This window comes from Budorcas taxicolor, chromosome 15 (assembly GCF_023091745.1).
Source record: "Budorcas taxicolor isolate Tak-1 chromosome 15, Takin1.1, whole genome shotgun sequence".
Classification (NCBI taxonomy): domain Eukaryota; kingdom Metazoa; phylum Chordata; class Mammalia; order Artiodactyla; family Bovidae; genus Budorcas; species Budorcas taxicolor.
Window position 1 is genome coordinate 2,785,489 of NC_068924.1, and position 24,771 is coordinate 2,810,259.

At 35.3% G+C, this 24,771-nt stretch overlaps 1 protein-coding gene across 1 annotated transcript; it reads left to right on the forward strand.

Annotated features, from left to right (window-relative positions):
* The first annotated feature begins 914 nt into the window (after positions 1-914).
* Positions 915-19,918, forward strand: LOC128060611 (caspase-13). Its single transcript, XM_052652998.1, has 9 exons — positions 915-944; positions 5,028-5,282; positions 9,741-9,850; positions 10,645-10,818; positions 12,060-12,294; positions 13,119-13,262; positions 14,409-14,518; positions 16,304-16,407; positions 19,803-19,918. The coding sequence occupies exons 1-8, from the start codon at positions 938-940 to the stop codon at positions 16,400-16,402; spliced, it is 1,134 nt and encodes a 377-aa protein (XP_052508958.1). The 5' UTR covers positions 915-937; the 3' UTR covers positions 16,403-16,407; positions 19,803-19,918.
* Positions 19,919-24,771: the final 4,853 nt, after the last annotated feature.

Consider the following 24,771-nt stretch of genomic DNA (forward strand, 5'->3'; position numbering starts at 1 on the left):
GTATATATGTTAATCTCAATCTCCTAATTTTCCCTCCCCACTGCCTGCTTTTGGTAACCATAAGTTTAATTTCTGCATCTGTGACTCTGTTTCTGTTTCATAAAAAAAATTTGTACCACTTTCTTTCAATTCCAAATATAAGTGATATCACATGATATTTGTCTTTCTTATCTGACTTATTTCTGTAGTATGATTTGCAGCAACATGGATGGACCTAGAACTTCTGAGCTTTTAAAAATCTTCAAAGTTGAGCATGTCACTTTTTTTTTTTTTTCACTAACTGAATCTATCTCTTTTGTATTATCACAGGATCATTGTACTACATCATGACAGTGCTTCTATGGTCAGTCTTTGTTCAGAATATAACAAAAAGAGGAACTGTTACTTTCAGTAAAAATTAAATGTTAAGGAAACTAGGCAGTAAAAGAAAAGCATGAAATGAAGACAAGCATTCAGAACTTATTTCCAATAAATGTTTAAAATGACAGGGAGACAGAGAGATGATATTGCCATTAATAGCACAGTTAAAAAGGAAGCAAAAGTTATTCTGATAATCCTTATCCTGAAACGAAATGGGATTTGTTAGTTTTAAGTCCTTTAAACACTGAGATATCTGAGAGAGAAGAACAAAGAAAACAAGGTGTAGGGGACTGAGGAAAGGGGGAAAAAAAAAAAGAGGTGCCAACATAGGTCAGAAAATGTATTGTCTTTTTTATTTTTTTCTTCCAAAGTGAATAAACATTTCTTCCCAAAGGACTGGGAAATTCATTTGCTGACTAAAGGGGATTTCCCGACAGTGAACCCGGAAGTTCTGAACAAGAATTTCTCAATCTGTGGTTAGAAGTCCCAGCCCCCGGTACTAAGGAAATGCCCAGTAACTTTCATTTTCGAGATTGTGCTCCTTCAAGGCAGTAGGAAGATACTAAGCCTATTATCTATGGCTGGTGAGTAGGGGTCTTTTTCCTAGCTAGTTAGAAAACACTTTATTAATTGCTCTGTGACAGACAGAAATATACAAAAGGGAAGTGAGCCTTTTCTGTGAACGTTACATTCTTCCTGTTAGTTCTGTGTAACTTAAACTGGGAACTCTGCCTCAGAGACTGAAGGAGGGTATGATCTCCAGATAGCCCAGAGCCAGGAAGCAGTTAATTCTGTTTTTACAGCTTCTGATAATCAAAATGAGGGGTGGGCAAAGACAAATACAGTACATTTTTATATGTGAGAAAACTGAAAATTCTTTAACACTTTATTATATCTTCTAGGCTTCTTCTTGATTCCATAAAACTCTCTCCATGATCAGATAAGTGATCAGATAAGATTATTTCCCCTTCCCTAAGTGAGTCTTTGAATTCCCACCTTCCCTTGTCATCTTCTATATTGAATTACCATCTTGGTCTTTATTAAGTGACTTCATTTTTTTCCTCATTTCTAGCTCTGGTGCTAACTACTCTAGCACACTATTTCTTGGACTGTTATCACAGTTTTTAACTAGTCTCCTTCTCTCCAGAATTTAATCTTCCAATCCATTTGCATATTGCTTTCAGGTCACATATCTTACACACAGAAGCTGGAGAGTGTAAGAAATGAGGTCTATTTATGCAGCTATTATTTATGTTATTTATGCAGCTAATATTCAAGTATTTTAAATCATTTCTTTGCTTCATTTTCTTCATTTGAAAAGGAAGAGGTTCAATTAAATCAATGATTTCTAAACTTTACAATAAATCTAAATAATCTATAGACATTAACACATTTAGATTATTTCCCCCTCCCTAACCTTGAATTACTCAACCATGAATAGGCTGTAATTTATAATCTTTTAATGATCTACAAATGATTCTTATGTATCTGCATTAGGTTTGTCTGCAGATTAGCATTGTTAGGAAAGAATAGATCATTATCTTTCAGTTCTTATGCTCTAGATATCTAAACTTAGATTTTCTTACTCAGTTAATTGCAATGATCCTTACTACCATTAAAACAAACAAACAAAATAAATGTCTGAACTTGTCAGGGAGGTTTTCATACCTTTCAGAATATATTACTATTTATTCACCCTTCCATTAATCTCGCTAAAGCAAGATTTCAGTTTCTTTAAAAAATGTTTATTGCATTCACCCCACTCATACTTTCTTGCTACTATGTTTATTTCTTTCATTTTCCCTGTAGTGTAATTATTTCCAGGTTTCTGTCTCATTTCACATGTTTAATTTAAGCTCCTAAAATGTGATAATTGACTGTTTTCTAGTATCTTCTTAGTGTCTTCTTCAGGATACTAATACAGCATTTGTCTGGGAAGTAGTATTTTAAATTCACACTCATGGCTGCATCTTTAGCTAGGCAGGATGACTTCACTGGTTATTGAATTGGAATCAGGACATCATTAAATAACAGACATGAGAAACTGAAAAGCAGTCGACAAAAACTAGTAGAGTGATTCAATACACTAATGAGTTTTATTGCCATTGTTAACTAGTTAACAACTATAAGGGGAAAAAATGCTACCTTAGGTTGAAACAAGTTTCTCTGGGAGCATATAGCTCTGACACTCGGTCTAGTTTTAAGCATTAGGGAGAATTTCCAAAAGGAAATGGCATGTCATTTGAGACTTGAAGATAAAAAGAAAGGAATGAGGAATGTTGGGTGTGAGAAACTGTGCATAACTTTCTAGAACCTGAATGAAGAGCAAAGTGTTCAAAATGTAATGAGCAAGATGGGTATGGTAGCAGAGGATGAGGCTGAACAAGAAGACCTAGATTACAATAAACTGAGACATTTCACGGGGAAGTCAATGGCGACTCATTCCAGTATTCTTGCCTGGAAAATCCCATGAGTGGAGGAGCCTGATAGGCTACAGTCCATGGGGTCGCTAAGAGTCGGACAGGACTGAGCGACTTCACTTTCACTCTTCACTTTCATGCACTGGAGAAGGACATGGCAACCCACTCCAGTGTTCTTTCCTGGAGAATCCCAGGGACAGAGGAGCCTGGTGGGCTGCCATCTATGGGGTCGCACACAGTCAGACACGACTGAAGCGACGCCAGCAGCAGCAGCAGCAGAGACATTTCACAGTGAAATCTATTCAAATGATCTTTAGAACTGTGACTCTGCTTCATTGTGAAGAACTGATTAGAAAGGTCCAAGAGTAGACTTATCTGATTCTTAGAGTAATTAAAAAGAAAAGATATTGGTCTGAATTGGAGTACTGAACTATTAGAAAAGAAAAGCAGTCAGATTCTGCAAATATTTAGTATATAAAATCAATACAGTTTGATGTGAGATGGAATAAGATATAGATGGTAGAAGAGGTTCAATATCACCAGGTTTTACTGATTTGGTATAATTGACTATAAGATATCATTTACTAGTATGTATAGGGAATGAAGCAGGTGATGAAAAACTAACAGTTCAGCTTTTAAAAGTCGAGTTTAAGAGTTTGTGGTATACAGAGAAAAAATGACTATATGAGCCTTAATATTGAGATCCATCTTTGGGCTGGTCTATAAATTCAGAAATTATTTATTTGAATAATTAATTTATTATTTAAAGCTAATAACTGAAGCCATGAGTACATGTAGATAATAAGCGGATGTAATGCCAAAGTTATAAAAAAACTTTAATCGTTTACCATATTTCTCCTAGTACCATTCATTCAGTCATCATTCAACTTTGTTGAGGGCAGAAATAAATTAAAAAGAATCCCAGAATCCCATCAGAGTAAACATCTCATACATTAATTGTATGTTGTTTGTAATTCTTCAAATTCTCTGTTGTGACATGTGTCTGCTGTACTCTAAAACCAATGTTTCTGTGACTTTTTCTGAGAAGCAGCCTTTTGCACCCTCACCTGAAGAAATTTGTCCAGTCTTTTCCGAGTCCCTGATTACTTTCTGTTCCCTTAAATACCTCTTTACCAAGTTCGATCCTGGATTGGGAAGATCCCCTGGAGAAGGGAAAGGCTACCCAGTCCAGTATTCTGGCCTGGAGAATTCCATGTACTATACAGTCCATGAGGTTGCAAAGAGTCGAACACGGGACAGGACTGAGTGACTTTCACTTTCACTTTCCCAAGTATCATGTAAAGTAGTTTGATGATTTAAGAGTGATAATTCTGGATTCTGAACCTCTGAGTTTGAATCTCCCTCTGCCCTCTTACTAACGTGGCGTACTCTTCACACAATTTTGGTCAAATATTTAACTAACTGCTCTGTACTTGTTTCTCTTGCCATATAATAGAAATTTTAATATATCTATTACATGAAATTTTTATTAACTTTGAGAAGATTCATATAAAGCACTTGAGACCAATGGGACTTAATGAATATCAATTGTACTTACTGAAGCTGCACTATGGTTATGGCATAAGAACAGAAATGTTATCCAGCATTTTATTTAAATGATCTGTAAAATAGGGAAAGTATTAACTATCTCTTTGGATGATTGTGAGTGTCTATCATAGTAATATTTACAAATTACTTAGTATACTTGTAAATAATATTTTATATTGCTTTATACTTATCTTTTAAGAGATGTTAGCTATTATTAAATGAACAGATATTAGGAAACATTTTATTCATGTTTGTTAATTTCCATGTTTCCTTCTCATAAAAGTTGTCCAATATACATTTATTGAAAGACTACTTGAAGCTAACATAAATAATGAGGCTGATGCTTCTGGGCCAAAGTTCTTGTTCAATGTCTTGGTGAATTTTTTTAGACTATGTCATTTTGTGTCAAGGCTATCTTTATTTCTAGATGGACTGTATAACTCTCTTGTGGGTTTAATTAAGGATTGGTGAGATATCCTGTCTTCCCATACACATGTTCAAATAATATCTATGGTGTTACAACAAAATTTTTAGTAATTTGACTTCTTTATTTCCCCACAAAAATTCAAATTATCCCAGACAGTAATAAATTAACCTGGTGTCAGGCTGATCTATCATATTGAAAGATCAACCGCCAGATTGTTTTCAATTCTGAGTTTTTTGAGACAAGATCAAGTTGAAGCTTTGTATTTCTAACAGAAGACAAACACAACAAAAACCCACTTAAGACGTTGGAATCTTTGGGCAAAGAACTCATTTCTGGCCTTTTGGATGACTTTGTGGAAAAAAATGTCCTGAAATTGGAGGAAGAGGAGAAGAAAAAAATTTATGATGCCAAACTTCAAGACAAAGCCCGGGTCTTGGTTGATTCTATACGACAGAAAAACCAAGAGGCAGGTCAAGTCTTTGTTCAAACTTTCCTAAACATAGACAAAAATTCCACCAATATAAAAGGTAAGACTGGAATTCTTTACAAGGGATATCTTAATTTTTTTAGAATCTACTTCACTCTAAGGCTGTTCCACTGTCTTCTATAGTTCCCTCATCCTTCTATTACTAATGTATAATTTTCATTACATCTATCATTGCCCTTTTAGAGGCCACTTTGTCACTTGTGGGAGGGCATCCAATCTCCAATTAGCTGAGAAGCTGAGTCTTCTAAACAGAAGGTTGTTCACTGAGATAGCTACAAAGACTTTATAATAAGGAATATCTGAACCTGAACTTAGGTTTCTGTCACATTGGACACTATGTGTCTTCATTCAAGTTTTTTATCCTTCATAAACATCAATATGAGCATCTGTGAAATGGGAACAATTTCACTAACTTTGTCACAGATTTTGTAAGGCCAGGAACATAATGGCAGGTATGGGCTGACAATTCCTAGTATTTTAGCTCCCATCTGGAATTTTCCTCTGAGCTCCAGATGTGATTGTTCCATTGACTTCACAAAACTAAGATATAAAAAATGAAATACTTAATTCTCCCTATCAAATCTGTTCCACTTCTATCCCCTACCTCATTAAATAAGACTACAATCCACTGAGTTTCTTAATCCAGCTCACTTCTTTTTTTCACCAATGAATAATAGCTCCTAGCAGAGTACCAAGGATATACCATATATATAAAGCATATTATAAGGCATATAATAAAAGTTGAATGCATCCATGTAATAAATAGTAATTATCATAATTATTCTCTAGCTTATAATGTTTATACCTTTAGAAGGCTTATGTAATCCTGTGAGTTTACAAAATATGATTAGGTGAATGCCTATAAAGTGTCCAATATCTTAACCTCTTTCAAAACTTCACTTTAATTAAATTCTAAATATCACTAGAGTCTAAATATCCTCAGGTCCAAGTTCACCAGTGATGGACTCAATTTGGTATAATTTAACCTGAAATTCCAGCCCAGAATACTGGAGCTTATTAATAATAGTAAGCTGTAACAAATGAAATGCCACACTATTGTAGAGACCTCACTACAGCAACTAAGTATTTTTAATAAGCCCTTCCCTGGTGTCTCAGAGGTTAAAGCATTTGCCTGCAATGCGGGAGACCTGGGTTTGATCCCTGGGTCAGGAAGATCCCCTGGAGATGGAAATGGCAACCCACTCCAGTATTCTTGCCTGGAGAATCCCATGGACGGAGGAGCCTGGTGGGCTACAGTCCACGGGGTCACAAAGAGTTGGACGCGACTGAGCGACTTAACTTTTCTCTATGTAGAAGGGACGCTACCACCAGCAAGAAGTACATACTAGTCTAATAGATATCCAAGATGTTATCATTCATATTTAAGTTGGTCCTTGTGCAAGTTTATTACTTTCTCTTAAACTGGGGTGGGATAAAAATGATTTGGATTTAGAAAAAAAATCAGAGAGCAGACTTGTAGTTTCCAATGGGGAGAGGTGTGGGCGAGGGATTGACTGGGATTTTGGAGTTAGTAGATGCAAACCATTACATATAGAATGGATAAACAAGGACCTACTGTACAGCACAGGGAACTATGCTCAATATCCTGTAATAAGCCAGGATGGAAAAGGATAGAAAATCTAAGATAAAATAAGACAACACAAAATTAGAGATAATTCAAAAAATAGGAATCAGCGTTGAAGTAATGGGAACTTCAAAATGATTTTAGCAATCCCAGAAACGAGAATGAATCTTAAATTGAAATAACCTGTCAGCAGAATCTGTGGCAGGCAGGAGGCAGGTGCAGATCCTTTCATGAAGTATCCAGTAGTCCCTGAGTTCTATCTGTACATGGAACCTCCAGAAGAGTCCTAGGACACCTAGAGTACCCTGGTCTAGGAGGTCAGGAAGCTGGGTAAGTTGGGCAATTAGAATGTGCAATATTAGAATATTAGGCCTTTGGGGCATGGAGGATTCTTAGCATAGTATTGAGGAAATGGGGTCAGAGATAGGAAGAATCCAAGCTATTTGTTTTAACAAATAGGTCTATACTTGCCTCCCGCATGCCAGCGACTCTTCCGATAGGATACATTATTTCAGTTGAAGATTTGTTCTGGATCCTTCAATTGCTAAAATCATCTTGAAGTTCCCAATACTTCAATTCTGACTTCCATTTGTTGAATTATCTCCTATTTTGTTTTATTTTATCTTATCTTAATCTGCCTGCAATGCAGGAGACCTGGGCTTGATCCCTGGATCAGGAAAATCCCCTGGAGAAGAGAATGGCTACCTACTCCAATTTTCTTTCCTGGAGAATTCCAAGGACAGAAGAGCCTTGTGGGCTACAGTCCATGGGGTAGTAAAGAGTTGGACACAACTGAGCGACTAACACTTTCACTTTCACACAGACTGAGTGAGTGAGTGAAGTCGCTCAGTCGTGTCCGACTCTGCGACCCCGTGGACTGTAACCTACAGGCTCCTCCGTCCATGAGATTCTCCAGGCAAGAATGCTGGAGTGGGTTGCCATTTCCTTCTCCAGGGGATCTTGCTGATCCCGGGTCTCCCACCTTGCAGGCAGATGCTTTAACCTCTGAGCCACCAGGGAAGCCCTCACACAAACTATTTACCAATAACTGCTATTTAGTCAGGAAGATAATTATTCAAATTCTTACCATTCCAAGGGAGGTGGCCTTGTCTTATCTAGTATCATTATCTTTATTTTTGTTTCAGTTTAAGAGACTTCCTGAGCACACCATTAGATAACAGATAAAACCAAGATATTAAAATGTTTTATATAAACTCCTAATTTTCTTTTCCTTTCTTTCTTTCTTTTTTTTTTTTTTTTTTGCTAGTCTGTCAGGCCCATGGGCACTCCCTTTGGACAGCAGGCTACACTATAGTTATTATGCTGTACTGAAATCATTCATGCTAATTTTACTCTTAGATATAAGAAAGTCTAATTTTCAGTTTTATTTGTAAATGCTGCATCTATATGTAGACATGGCCATTAGGAGATGGCATTTGTTAAATTTAAGAGTACACCAAGCCTGTAAATTACTTGAAAACAGGAGACTTTCAATGACAAAACATGCGTTCTGACCAGAGACTATCCCAGGACCCCAAATATCTTCACATTGGCAGAATCTTATGAAATATGTAGATATGTTCATATAATCTATGAAAATAAATGTTCAGAGAGTTTGGTACCCTTAAAGACTTACCATTTGCTGCCTCTCCAGAGCTTAGATTTTTAGCATACTTTTTAGAAAGACATTTATAAAAATATTATTTAAAAAGTAATGGAAAAAATAAATGAAAATAATTATAAAAGATGATATTGGTTTTCTAATGTAAATTAAATTAATAAGAAAAATTTGATTAGTTCATGTATATGAACATAGAGGTTTATTCCTTTCGTAGACAAAAACCTTGTTATATTAGTTCTTGATAAACTTCTCTTTAGGTTTTTGCTTATGAAGACTCTCTTCCTTCCCTCTAAAAGGAAGGGCTTTGGACTTTCCCAGTCTCTTGCACAATCTTAGTCAAATGAGGCCAACCAGTTTCAGAAAATATTACATTTCTCAAGGGATTAAGGCAGAATGAGTCAGAAACAAATGTTTCCAAGAGGGAGAAGTTATTTCCTCCATATGGGTTGAAAACCCAGTGGTAGTTATTCAGCATTTGGAGGCAGACATTCAGAGTATGTAGAATGTAGAATCTCTGGCAAATTTGTCCTTTTGACACTGGATATAGTACTATGGTTAATAGACAGCATTTCTCTTTTAAATAGTTGAATTCACAGCTTGATGAGGAAACCTTGAGGCTCACTTTCTCTGGAAAGCTAAAGAATTCATGCTGAGGTTGAAAAGAAATAATACCTGGGTGAAACAAGATTCAGGATTCCTTAAAGTATTTGGGGGTGTACATGTCTATATTTGTTGTGTAAATTAGGAATGGACTTGAGATATTGGACTTAGCTTTTATGTGCATAAATTGTGTCTAGTAACACCTAAAAATGATAATATTTTTGATATATTATGTTAATTTTTAAATTAATTGATACTATTTTTATTTAAAACGGGCATTAGAAAATTTAAAATTGCACATGTGATTCAATTATAATAGATAACACTGATGAATATTTAGTCAATGTGCTCTTGCTCAGAGACAACAGAAAGTCCACGTAGATAATTAATAACTTAGAATAAAACTATTTGAAAAATAGAATTGTTTTGTTCAGTAAGGAACAAAGTTATTTGATCCCAAATCATCAAGGTTATTTTTTTCACAATATCAGAATGTTATAGCATTTGTTAGTAGCTCTTCTCTTACTACCAAGTATTTCTCCCTTCTTTCCCAGTGATAATACATCTATCTCCTATGACCAAATGTGTTAAAACCTTTTTCCCAGACTGTCCCCTCTCTGTCAGTCTTCTTGGGTGATAACTGGGTCACAGGGACACATATCACCAATTATATCATGTGATGTATCCTGCAGCTCCTGAGGAAACTGTGGCTGGACCAGATGAGTCAGCAGGATCTGCAGCTACCCTCAAGCTTTGCCCTCATGAAGAATTCCTGAAACTGTGTAAAGAAAGGGCTGGAGAGGTGCTGTGTTCTGTACATGAAAGGGAGGAAAAGCAGCAACTTCTTTCACTAATTACATAATTTCTTAAAGTGATAGTTACAGAACAGCAGGGTGGGGACAGTGGTAATCTTGTTTATAAATACTTGGAGCAGGAGGAAATCACATGGCCTCACACAAATTCTAGTTCTATTTCCCTATGATAAAATATGTCTGTCATTTTTTCATTTATTTGTTGTCAAATATATTTTGGATTTATTAGAATTTTAGCTGTAGTCATAGAATCAAAATATTTATGAAATAACATGGCTGAGTAATAATTAGTTACATTCTAGTTAAAAAAAAAGTTAACATCCGCAAAACATAATGTTAGTGTTAAAAATAGTGTCAAAATAATGTTTCCTAAGGCAAATAAACTTTGGTGTATTTATTTTTACCTGGAGCCAATGGCAAATATCTCCTAGTTTTTACAAAATTTGACTTGAATCTTGAATGTTAAGAAAGATTTGACTAGGTGTAAAAGAAAGACAAGAAGGAGAGGGTAGGAGCTGTTCTAGTCTCTTCAAGATTCTTGAGTAACCATCACAAATATGTTTGGATCGTGTTCTGGGCTTTTCAAAGACAATTCACTTCCAATTTGTACTTTTTTTCTATTGTCAATTTAATCCATTAGTAAGAGAGAGGAAGGGCAGTATCTTCTGGTACAGGATAGGAGAGGGGGCAACTATGCAAGCCCTTAGTAGCAACAGTGATTGGTAAATGAAGGTTTAAGATAGACTTAGGTAAATCAAACTCATTGCATATCAATTTGTTGTAGATATATCCAATAAAAGAGAGAAAGGACCGCACTCGTCTGGCTCTCATCATATGCAATACAGAGTTTGATCATCTGCCTCCCAGGAATGGGGCTGACCTTGACATTCTTGGAATGAAGCAGCTGCTTGAGGGTCTTGGCTACACTGTGGAAGTGGAAGAGAAACTCACAGCCAGAGTGAGGATCCCTCACCCACCCTGACACACACATATTCAGCACATATCCTCCTACTAACAAGGGAACTTTATAATACCAAGCAAATGCTTTAACAATCATGGGTCTCATTTATGTGCATGTGTGTATCTAAATGTGTGAATGTGTGTTGTAAAGTAAGATAGGTGAAATCTGTGTCTCTTTAGAGTTTCAAATATCCTTAATTCCATAAAACCTGACAAAAAAACTGATGAGCATGTATGCCCACACAATTCTGAAGTGTGAAGATTGAGATTCAGCCCTAGTATTTCCCAGAAAATTCTGGAGTAAAGAATGCTAGCAGGAGTGAACTGCTATTTACAGCATTCATATAAATGCTGAATCCTGACTCTGGCAGGGGCTATGCTGGCATGGGGGATGGGTCAGTAAATGAGACAGAAGGGTCCCAACTCACACTGATATAGGTTAACTTTCTGGGTGACACTGATACAGGTTAACTTTCCGGGTGGCAGGGAATGATCAAGCCTTAAGCAAAACAGAACATTTCAGAGATTTGATATATCTGTATGTCTTTAAGATTGAAAAGAAAGTGAAAAGGAAAAAGGAAACAAAAGAATACATTGGTGAATGGGGAATAATAATGTTTGATTGTTTTACTGATAACATAATAATAAGTAATAATGTTTCAACCATGACCAAGAAAAACATCTTTGAGGAGATAATATGGGATCAGACACATGACTATCAGGGACAAGATAGGTCTAGAAAGATATGAATGAAATATATTCCAAGAAGGCATGACTACACGTGAAAAGTCTGAACTGAATATGAAACTGTTACATGAAAAGTAGGAAAAGATCGGTGTAACCAGAGAAGGAGGAAGAAAGTCAGAAGGAGAAGTATGCTCATGTCAGAAGTTTTATTTTATTCTAAGTATGATGGGGAGTGTTTTAGAAGGAAAATGGTATGATACATTTATTATTCAAGTTTCTTATTAAGTAATGAGAGAAAGGAAAGAGTTGAAAGGGAAAGTATATAGTGACAATAAACAAATGTAAAATGTATTAAGAGGACAGGTTATATCAGGAGCAAAATTTGAATCCACTGATCCATTATAGAAACAAAAATAAAATTATCATTGAGCATCCACTATATAAAGGCACTGAGACTGGAATGTTACAGACCGACGTTATACTGATCATAATAAATAGGTCAGTTTAATTTTAATGCTTGTCTATTGAAGTAAGACTTTATGGTCTTTTCAGGACATGGAATCAGTGCTGTGGAAATTTGCTGCACGCGAAGAGCACAAATCCTCAGACAGTACATTCTTGGTATTCATGTCTCATGGCATCCTGGATGGGATCTGTGGGACTATGCACAGTGATGAGGAACCAGATGTATTACCTTATGACACCATCTTCCGGACATTCAACAACCGTAATTGCCTCAGTCTAAAGGACAAACCTAAAGTCATCATTGTCCAGGCCTGCAGAGGTGGTGAGTTGTGAGATGAAGAATCCAAAGTTCATAAAGATCATAAAGGTGTTGAAGTGCATGTTTTATTTCTAGGGGGGAACAATCTTAAACTAAATTGAATTATTAGGAAATTCCATTTAGGGGGCTGGTCTCATGAGACTTGTTAGATGATAAATTTCTGATAAATTAGCTGATAAATCCAATCTAAAGTAAGTGATGAAGGAGATCACTAGAATCCTCAAAAAAATTAGACATAAATATTCTAACCTTGGAATGAAATCATTTAAATGATTTCTTTGCTTGTAAATGTTTTACAGACATTTTGATGTTCTCTGGCTTGAAAGGAACTTCATTTGAAAGTTGGAGTATTATATAATAGCAATGTATTTTTCTTTTTTTTCTCATAGATTATTGAAATGGAAATGAATTGGGAGATGAGAGAACTTGGGATTTCGGGGAAAATTTTTTGTTTTCTTCTTTTTCTTTTTTCTGACTCCCAATTGTCATTTTAACTTTTAGAGCAGTTTTCAAAGATGAAAAATAGAAATAATTTAGCTATAAAATGATAAATATGCTCTGAGATTATGCAGATAAGGCTTTAACTCCTTTCTTATTCTCAGCAAATGTATTCCTCCAATTTTACCCTGTTTTTACTATTAATTGGCACATTGCTCAATGACATAAGAAAGAGGCAGTGTTGGGTAGAGATGCACTCACATTTGTGTACTTGTGTGTGTACTTTTGTCTATAAGACTAGTTAGAATAAACATTGTAAAATAATGAGGTAATTGCAATAGTCACACTGAGGGAGACACACTGTGTGAAGAAAGTTGATGTCTCTACAGCAAATCGTGGGGAATTGTGGGTCAGTGACTCTCCAGCAGCCTTGGCAGACAGCTTTTCACAGTCACCCGAGAACCTGGAAGAGGATGCTGTTTACAAGACCCACGTGGAGAAGGACTTCATTGCTTTCTGTTCCTCAACTCCACGTATGTGTCTTTCAGTTGCAGACAGGGATTTGTGGGTCTAAGGCTATCTCTGAATGATTCCTAAAAAAAAAAAAAGATGAGCAGCAATGATTTGATACAAATTTTAAATACTGTCAATATATTTTACTTTTTCTTCACTTTTAAAAATTGTTTTTTATGATCTGTTTACTTTATAGCCTAACCTACAGTAACCATTAAAACAACCTAATACAAGATAATCCCTTTACTATCACACTGGTTACAAACAGATTATTGATTCAGTTTTCTTTTAAATCCATTTAACATTTTGAGTATAGTTTTTTTGGATCTAAGGACTGACTGCCCTTTCTTAAAAATTATCAATTCCAACTCATGTTCTCTATTATTTCTCATCAGGTGCTTTTTAGAGCAGCACCATAAACATGCGCTAGCAAGTAGGTACATATCCTTTTAAAAGAAGAAGAAAATGATAAAATGGGGCTTATAACTAGTAAGGGAAGAGCATTTATTTCTTGAACTCTACATAATCATCTTGAGAGGCCTTATATCTGAGCATTTCTAACTTGACAATTTTAATCATTCATCACTTTATGGAGGCATAGTTGACATACAAAAAGCTGTACATGTTTAATGTATATAGTTTAATGAGTTAGGAGATAAGTATATATCACTATCTATACCACTATCTGTCACCACTATCTATACCAAAAGCATATTCCTCCCTTCCAAAAGTTTCATTAGATCTATTTTGTTCACTATATTATATAAGACATCATGATTTATAATCTGTAAACAACCACCTGTATGAACATGGAAAAATTCTTCCTTCTGAACCTGTATTCTTTCCTCTGTAAAATAGGATAATTACAATCATCTCTCAAGCCTCTTTTCAAAGCCAGGTGGGTAAACATAAGTCACATAGTAGAGAGTCAGTCTCCAAAAGACAAAAGTCTATGAAATGAACTTCAGTTGTGATGATCTGCTTCTTTAGTTGAACTTCTTTTGGAAAATGAGTTAATGGAAAGTTGTACGTTCTTCCCCTAAATATGTCAAAATAATTCCCAAGATACATTTTTGTTTTAAAAGTAAAAAAAAAAAAAAAAAAAAAGGTTAAAAAAAAAATTATGAACACCACAGCCCAAGGCTTACCACTTCTTATCATCATAGATAATGTGTCCTGGAGAGACATCAAAAAAGGTTCTCTCTTCATTACACAACTCATCACATGCTTCCAAAAATATGCTTGGTGCTGTCATCTTGAGGAAGTATTTAGGAAGGTAAGTTCATCTTTTCTTTTCTAATCATTTATTTGCTAAGGAAAACTTAAATATTATTTGCCTTTCAAGTGACAATAAAAGATTTTTTCAGGCACACAAAAGTAGAGTAGCACTTGGTTTCTGTAATCCAGCTATTTAATATATAATTTACAAAAAGACTACATTAATGCACCACAGAAGAACAAAATGCTACAACATATAAGCTTGTATCTTATGGGCTATAAATTCTTATAATTCAAAGAATGGAAAGTATATTGGATTAATTTTCACTGCTTAATTTAATATGTATATATATATATATATATATATAGTGGTCTACTTAGTAATGGGTTATATCTTTGTGACACAGGTGTAAGTGAGACACATGCGATATAAGGCTACCTAGAACTTACATTCTTATGAGAGAGATGGGTATTGAAAAATATTCCAACAAACACATTGTGTGATGAAGGTGTGATAGGATCCATGAAGAGAAGGTCCTAGGAAATGTGAACAGCTTGCAAAGAATATCAATGACTTAGCAACTGAACAGCAAGGACGTTTGAAAGAGAACAGAATTGAAAAAATTCTTTGAATAGAGTGGCCCAGAAAGGAAGGCATGATACTCATTCCCCAACTCAGGACATCCCCTATTTCCTCCCTCCTTCCTAATTTATTTTTCTAAGTAATTCTTACCACAACCCAAATAATATACATTTGTTTGTTTGCTATCTTCATTTACTTACTTGAATGCATGCTCATGAAACCTGGGATTTATTCAATACTCAACATGCTAGTAGGTAGGAATTAATAGTCATTGAAGAAATAAATGCATGAATGTGTGAATAAATTGTCCCTCCTTTTTTCAGTAAGAAAGTTTCTGGTATTATGAACATGGGAAACTGTGGTTATTTTTAAACTAAAACCATACAGAATAATAATACTCTGTGGGAAAATAAAAGGATATACCTTTCATGAATTGGAGAAAATTGTAATATAAAGTGAGTCAGAGTCTCAGTGAATAGGAACGTAGGAAGTTAAGTCCTATTGAACTAATAAGATTTAAAAATTACATTTTCAAGGGAATTCCTCAGAAAAGATTAGAAATAGTGGATTAAAGTAAGTAGTATTTCACTGATAAATCTATGGGGAACAACAACAACAACAAAGAAAAAGGCTCAAAGATCAACTTAGTGGTGGGACTGTGAATCTTGCTCATCATTCAGACCTTAAGGACAAAACCCTGCAATATTAAATTGAAGAGTTAGACTTAATGGAGGTAGAAGATAGAGGATCTCTGAAGTTCAATTCTCATGAAAAAATACCAAGGAATAATTAATCATCAAATCTATAGATCAGAAATGGAAAGTAGAGAAAATGAAATTTGAAAATACTTAGTTTAGGCATAGGGCTTCCTTGATGGCTCAGAGGGTAAAGAATCTGATTGCAATGTAGGAGATCCACGTTCCATCCCTGGGTCAGGAAGATCCCTCAGAGAAGGGAATAACACTTCCTGCATTCTCCCTTAGCAAATTCCATGGACAAAAATTTTATGGGGCCACCAAGAGTCAGACATGACTGAGAGACTGAGGTATGTATTTTGAGATAAAGAGACTATTCTGACATTGGGTGTCATATCTAAAAGGTAGAATAGCAGCAACAAGGAGTTAAAATATCCAAGGGCTTGGTTCCATCAATCCTAGGAGCACCCTTCATTCCAAAAAAAATATTTTGGCTTATTTTTGCAAAATATTTTCTGAGATGCATAAGAGATATGTATCATCTAGAATCTCTTTTTGCTTTTAGGTACAACAATCATTTGAAAAACCAAATGTTAAAGCCCAGATGCCCACTGTTGAAAGGCTCTCTATGACAAGATATTTCTACCTCTTTCCTGGCAACTGAAAATAGTAAGTATCAAGAGATGTCGCTGGCAGGAAAAAGAAATAAGAGAGTGATATTAATAGTGAGGACTAAAGACAGCTCATTGCTTTAGTTGTGAATTAGTGAATTGGTGTTCCTTGTTTATGTAATTTGGTAATATGTTGTTATTTGTTTACTCTCTATATATGCATCTGGATCCCCCTCTCAAAGACAACAAAAAGAGCCCAAAATCCAGTATTGGGTGCAATCACAAAAATAATAGAAAGATCTCTATATGCTTCCTAGGCAAACAATTCAATATCACAGTAATCCAAGTCTATCCTCCAATCACTAATACCAAAGAAGCTGAAGTTCAAGGGTACTATGATGACCTAAAAGGCCTTCTAGAACTAACACCAGAAAAAGATGTCATTTTCATCATAAGGGACTGTAATGCAAAAGTAGGGAGTCAAGAGATCCTTGGAGTAACAGGAAAATTTCACCTTTTAGCATAAAATGAAGCATAGCAAAGGCTAACAGAGTTTTGCCAAGGGAACACACTGGTCATAGAAAACACCCTCTTCCAGCAACACAAGAGACAACTCTACACATGAACATCGTCAGATAGTCAATACCAAAATCAGACTGATTATATTCTTTGCAGCCAAAGATAGAGAAGCTCTATACATCAGCAAAAACAAGACTAGGATTTGACTGTAGCTCAGATCATAAGCCTCTTATTTCAAAATTCAGAGTTAAACTGAAGAAAGTAGAGAAAACCACTATACCATTTAGGTATGACCTAAATATACCATGTTCATGGACTGAAAGAATAAATATAGTGAAAGTGAGCTTACTACCTGAAGTAATCTACAGATTCAGTGCAATCCCTATCAAGCTACCAATGGTATTTTTCACAGAAATAGAACAAATAATGTCACAGTTTGTATGGAAACACCAAGAAACTTCAAGTAGCCAAAGCAATCTTGAGAAAAAAGAATGGAACTGGAGGAATCAAAGTGCTTGACTTCGTACTATACTACAAAGCCACAGGCATCAAGACAGTATGGTACTGGCACAAAGTCAGAAATATAGATCACTAGAACAAAATAGAAATCCCAGAGATTAATCCACCTATCTGTGAACACCTTATTTTTGATAAAGGAGGCAAAAATATGCAATTGAGAAACGACAATCTCTTTAACAAGTGGTTCTGGGAAAACTGACCAACCACATGTAAAAGAATGAAACTAGGACAGTTGCTAACACCATACATAAAAATAAACTCAAAATGGATTAAAGATCTAAATGTAAGACCAGAAACTATAAAACTCTTAGAGGAAAACATAGGCAGAACACTCTCTGACAAAATCACATCAAGATCCTCTATGATTCACCTCCCAGTGTAATGGAGATAAAAATAAAAATAAACAAATGGGACCTAAATAAACTTAAAAGCTTTTGCATAATAAAGGAAGCTATAAGCAAGGTGAAAAGGTAGCCATCAGAGTGGGAGAAAATAATAGCAAATGAAGCAACTGACAAAGAATTAACCCCCAAAATATATAAGCACCACATGAAGCTCAATACCAAAAAAATAAACGACCCAATCAAAAAATGGGCCAAAGAACTAAACAGACATTTCTCCAAAGAAGCCATGCATATGGCTAAAAAGCACATGAAAAGATGCTCAACATAACTTATTATCAGAGAAATGCAAATCAAAACCACAATGAAGTATCATCTTGCACCAGTCAGAATGTCCATCATCAAAAGGCTACAATCAATAAACGCTGGAGAGGGTGTGGAGAAAAGGGAACCCTCTTACACTGTTAGTGGGAATGCAAACTAGTACAGCCACTATGGAGAACAGTGTCGAGATTCCTTAAAAAAACTGGAATAGAAGTTCCATGTGACTCAGCAACCCCACTTTTGGGCTTATGCATCAAGGAAATCATAATTGAAACAGACATGTCCCAATGTTCATTGCAGCACTCTTTACAAAAACTAAGACATGGAAGTAACCTAGATGTCCATTGGCAGACAAATGGATAAGTAAGTTGTGGTACATGTGCACAGTGGAATATTACTCAACTATAATACATATATTATAATATGTATATATATAAAGGACGCATTTGAGTCAGTTCTAATGAGGTGGATGAGGCTGGATCCTATTATACGGAGTGAAGTAAGTCAGAAAGAGAAACACCAATACAGTATGTTAATGCAGAGAAATGGAATTTATAAATATGGTAGTGATGACCCTAGAGGCAAGACAGCAAAAGAGACACAGTTGTAAAGAACTGATATTTGGCCTCTGTAGGAGTAGGCAAGGGTGGGGCGATATGAGAGAACCGAATTGAAACATGTACATTACCATAAGTAAAAAGGATGACCAGTGTAAGTTCAATACATGAAGCAGAACACTTAAAGCTCAAGCTCTGGGACAACTCAGAGGGGTGGGGTGGGGAGGGAAGTGAGAGGGTGGTTCAAGATCGGGGGACATTTGTACACCCGTGGCTGATTCATCTTAATGTATGGCAAAAACCACCACAATATTGCAAAGTAATTAGCCTCCAATTAAAAAAATAAATAAATAAAGTTTAAAAAATATTATATTTTATTGTAAACTTGATCTCAATGCTATAAATATTTACCTACCATCTTCTACTCCTGGTTTCTGACACTCTGGTTACATAAGCCCATGGATACTTTAGCAGAATAACTTTTAGTTTCTAATTAGCCCTATGGAACCACATTTGGGGATTGAATTATTTGTTTGACTAGTATTTAATCAAGAACTTACCATGTTCCTAGTTCTATTATAGATGCTTAGAATATACCAGTGAACAAGATAAATGGGATCCTTGCTCTCAGAAAGCTCTTACTCTAGTGAGTGCAGACAGAATCTAAATACACAAGCAAGTAGATATATGTCAGAGAGTAGCATGAGCTAAGGGAAAATAAGTAAATAAAGGCTAAAGAGACACAAAAAGATAGATGCTGTACTGTTATAGATAGATCACTGAAAAGTCTGGTTTGAAGTGACAAAATTATTTGAAATCAGAATGAATAGAGTAGGGGGTGAACCTCATGTTTCTATGTGGAAAATGCATCCCAACAGCAGAAACAGGAAACAAGCTCCTGAGGCAAATGTGTGCTTAAACTGGTTAGATGCTGATAAAAGACAGCTGGCTAGAGAACGTGAGTGGGAGAAATGGCAGAGTGAAAATCAGGAAAATGGTATGATCTCACTCAGACTTTACAAAGATCACTCTAATTGCTTATTGGTAAATAGCTACAAAAGTCACCAACAGAAAGTAGAAGAAATGGCAAAAGTATGTGGAAGAAAATAAGGGGAAAAAAATCACAGTAAGGATTAAATTGAAGACTTCCAGGGATTACTATATTGATTTTCTCTTCTTTTTCTCTTCTCCAGAAAATCACAGGAAATCCAACCGTTTATCAGCTTCAAGAAGCATTTTTATCAGCACAGCATCCATGTTTAACCTTTTATCTTTCAATTAAAGTGAAAACAAATGAACTGTTCTTTGGGGTCCTCTAAGAAAGAATAGAATTTCAATTAAAATGGTGGATGGATGGAAATAAAGTGGAAGAAGCAAACTGGATTTTTTAGTTTTATTGCATATAATGCCTGCACTTTACTGAGTAAAGAGAACTAGTCATGACCTGCCCTCAGCAGCAGGGTTAAAGGTGATGGTGCCCATGTGGAGACAAGGACCACAAACTAGGTCACTTCATCCTTTGATCACTCATCAATCCTTGCAACTAGAATGATTTGGAAGAATTTTTCTAATTTATTATTTAACGAACATCATAGGTCAAGTTCAATTTTTTTTTCCAAAAGTTATTATGGTACTTCTGTATATTTCTTCTCATCCATAAATTAATTTGCTTTCTTGTTGATGATTTTTCTTTCCAGATTTCCAAGCTTCAGGAAAATTTTGTTATTTAGGAAACACTTGGTAATTTTATAAAATAAATTGGGCTTTTGATTTAAGATGGTATAACTGGGTGTGCTTATATAGAAAAACAGACATTATTTGATAAAAAACATCTAAGAGTGTGGGAAATGTCAGCAATGGGAAAGAAAATGTTAAAATTTCTGGAAAGTGAATGTCAGTAGAGGAATTTTGGCAACATGGCCATCTGAGCTACAGACTAAGGAGATGTACTATTTCAATTACATACATGCAGAATGCTGAATAGATATATCAGTACATGCTGAACTGCATTACAAATAAAATGATTATCTAGATATCAAATGCTATGATGATAAGTAATATTTGTTATAATTTGTCAGAATTATTTGAAAGATTTTTATTATTATAAGGGATATTGTATATTTAAGTCACTACTTTAATCCTTACAACCACCTTTATAAAGTAATAAGTATTAATATTTCTATTTTACAAATAATGAAACAAAAGAAAATAGAGCTTAAGTGATGTGCCTAAAGTGACACGTAAAGTATGTGGCCACACCAGGATTTGAGTTCAATCAGATTTGTTCTGAAATCTGAATTGTTAACCACTGCACCACACTACCTCTCTAAAAAAGGAGAGACTGAAATTGTACAGGTTTTCAATTATAAGGGTTAACTGAAATTTAAATTGTAATGGTTAACTAACAGTACAAAGACTTGTGATGTATATATTTCTGTAATTCACTTCTCCACGTGGAACCAAAGATCCAAAACATACAAAAACGGATCACAATGGTCAAAAAATATACAGAGACAAACTTTCTTCTCTGACTACTGCATGATGACGTTAAAAACCCAATAAGATAAGGACTGCAACAAATATCTACATAATTAGAAATAAAAACATGTGCACATAGTATATGCATACATAAACATAAATATACATACAGATATAAAATAAGGAAGGAAAAAGTATGAACTAAATACTCAAATTGAGAAATTAGAAAAATACTGAACCATTAAGAAAATAGAAGAGAGTAAATGATAAAGATTAAAAAGAATATATATATATATATATATATATATATATATATATATATATAATGAGACAGTAACAGAACACAACAAAAAAAATTTGAGCAGATTCTTAAAAAAAAAAAAAGGAAAGAAGGAAAAAACTTTTCCTTTAAAATTGAAGTAAAAGTGTTAATCACTCAGTCCTGTTCAACTCTTTGTAACCCCATGGACAGTAGCTTGCCAGTCTCCTCTGTCCATGGGAATCTAGGCATGAATATTGGAATGGACTGCCATTTCCTTCTCTAGGGAATCTTCCCAATCCAGGGATTGAACACGTGTATCCTGCATTGCAGGAAGATTGTTACAGTCTGAGTCACTAACCACACCTCTTCCTTTAAAAAGGACTCATTAAATAGCATACATTCACCAGGATTGAGTATGAAAAAATATAATATGCACAAAGACAATATTAGCAGTAAAGAGATATAATAAATAGAGATAAACATAAACAAAGAAAAACCACAAGCAAATATAGTACATAACATTGATGGAATTCTAGAAATAGTAAATTAGCAAATGAGGACGTAAAGAAATGAAAAGACAAATGAATCAATAACAAATTCAGTAAATTTTCTTTGCTATATCTACTAAAAAAAAAAAAAAACACCCAAAAGATTATAGAGAAGTGTCTTACAAAGCTTTTAAGAATTGATAAGCTGAATTTTATATAAATACTTCCATATAATAAAAAGAGAAATAAACTTCTTAAGTTCTTTTCAGGGCTAGTACAAAACTGACTGGAGAAGAAATGGCAACCACTCCTATATTCTTGCCTGGAGAATCCCATGGACAGAGAGGCTACAGTCTATAGGGTCCAAAGAGTCGAACACGACTTATCAACTAAACTAACTAACTATCAAAAATGATACAAAACCAGAGAAGTAGAGGAAAGGTAGAAAAATACAACCTAATTTTTCAGGTGCATTGATGTAAATATTCTAAACAACATGCTAGCAAAGCAATTCCAGTCAAATAGGAAACATTGCTGATATTTTTTAATGAGCTAGTAATTACTCTGGGAATGAAGTTATAGTTTAATAAAAATATTTATGGAAGCATTCTTCAAAATAAGAGATTAAAAAGTTTTATTCGATTTTGCACTAGATTTCAAGATAATAAAATGCAAGCTAAAAGTATAAACTAAAATTTTTTGAAGCCTGAAACAAAGCCATCACTGTTTCTGAAAATAAGATTTTATTCATTAAAATTTTTTTGATGGAATAATATAAAGTTCTAATTTTCAGGAACTGAGATCAATATACAACATTTAATATCATTCTTGTATTCAAAACACAAACAAATACTTTTAAAACTTAATTTGTTTATTTTAATTGGAGGATAATTACTTTACAATATTGCGATGGTTTTTTCTATACATAAACATGAATCAGCTATAGGTATACATGTGTCCCCCTCATCTTGAAGCCCTCTCCCACCTCTCTCCCCTCTCCCACCTCTCTCCCCACCTTTTCCCTTTAAGCTGCCCCAGTACACCAGCTTTGGCTGCTCTACTTCATGCATCAAATTCACACTGGTCATCTATTTTACATATGGTAATGTTTATGTTTTGATACTATTCTCTCAAATTTGGAAAACTCAGCAGCGGCCACAGGACTGGAAAAGGTCAGTTTTCATTCCAATCCCAAAGAAAGGCAGTGCCAACGAATGCTCAAACTACCACACAATTGCACTCATCTTACACGCTAGTAAAGTAATGCTCAAAATTCTCCATGCCCCAGGCTTCAGCAATACGTGAACTGTGAATTCCAGATGTTAAAGTTGGTTTTAGAAAAGGCAGAGGAACCAGAGATCAAATTGCCAACATCTGCTGGATCATGGAAAAAGCAAATGAGTTCCAGAAAAACATCTCTTTCTGTTTTATTGACTATGCCAAAGCCTTTGACTGTGCGGATCACAATAAACTGGAAAATTCTGAAAGAGATGGGAATAACAGAACACTTGACCTGCCTCTTGAGACACCTGTATGCAGGTGAGGAAGCAACAGTTAGAACTGGACATGGAACAACAGACTGGTTCCAAACAGGAAAAGGAGTACGTCAAGGCTGTATATTGTCACCCTGCTTATTTAACTTATATGAAGAGAACATCATGAGAAACGCTGGGCTGGAAGAAGCACAAGCTGGAATCAAGATTGTCAGGAGAAATATCAATAACCTCAGATATGCAGATGGCACCACCCTTATGGCAGAAAGTGAAGAACAACTAAAGAGTCTCTTGATGAAACTGAAAGAGGAGAGTGAAAAAGTTGGCTTAAAACTCAACATTCAGAAAACTAAGATCAGGGCATCCGGTCCCATCACTTCATGGGAAATAGATGGGGAAACAGTAGAAACAGTGTCAGACTTTATTTTTTTGGGCTCCAAAATCACTGCAGATGGTGATTGCAGCCATGAAAAGATTCTGACTCCTTGGCAGGAAAGTTATGGCCAACTTAGACAGAAAATTAAAAAGCAGAGACATTACTTTGCCAACAAAGTTCTATCTAGTCAAAGCTTTGATTTTTTCCATTAGTCATGTGTGGATGTGAGAGTTGGAGTATAAAGAAAGCTGAGGGCAGAAGAATTGACGCTTTTGAACTGTGGTGTTGGAGAAGACTTTTAAGAGTCCCTTGGACTTCAAGGAGATCCTATCCGTCCATCCTAAAGGAGATCAATCCTGGGTATTCATTGGAAGGACTGATGTTGAAGCTGGAACTTCAATCCTTTGGCCACCTCATGTGAAGAGTTTACTCATTGGAAAATACCTGGTGCTGGGAAAGATTGAGGGCAGGAGGAGAAGGGGATGATAGAGGATGAGATGGTTGGATGGCATCACCGACTTGATGGACAGGGGTTTGGGTAGACTCCAGGAGTTCGTGATGGACAGGGAGGCCTGATGTGCTGTGGTTCTTGGGGTCACAAAAGAGTCAGACACAACTGAGCAACTGAACTGAACTGAACTGAACTGAAAGAAGATCAAACACAAAGAACAAATATTAAAGGCAGCAAGGGAAAAGCAACAATTAACCCACAAGGGGACCCCCAAAAATATAACAGCTGATCTTTCAATAGAAACTCTTCAAGCTAGAAGGGAAAGGTAGGACATACTTAAAGTGATGAAAGAGAAAACTCTACAGTCCAGATTACTGTACCCAGCAAGGATCACATTCAAATATGAAGCAAAAATCAAAAGCTTTACAGACAAGCAAAAGCTGAGAGAATTCAGCACCACCAAACCAGCTCTCCAAGAAATGCTAAAGGATCTTCTCTAGACAGGAAACACAGAAAAGGTTTATAAACTTGAACCCCAAACAACAAAATGAATGGCAATGGGATCATACTTATCAAAAATTACCTGAAATGTAAATGGGTTGAATGCCTCAACC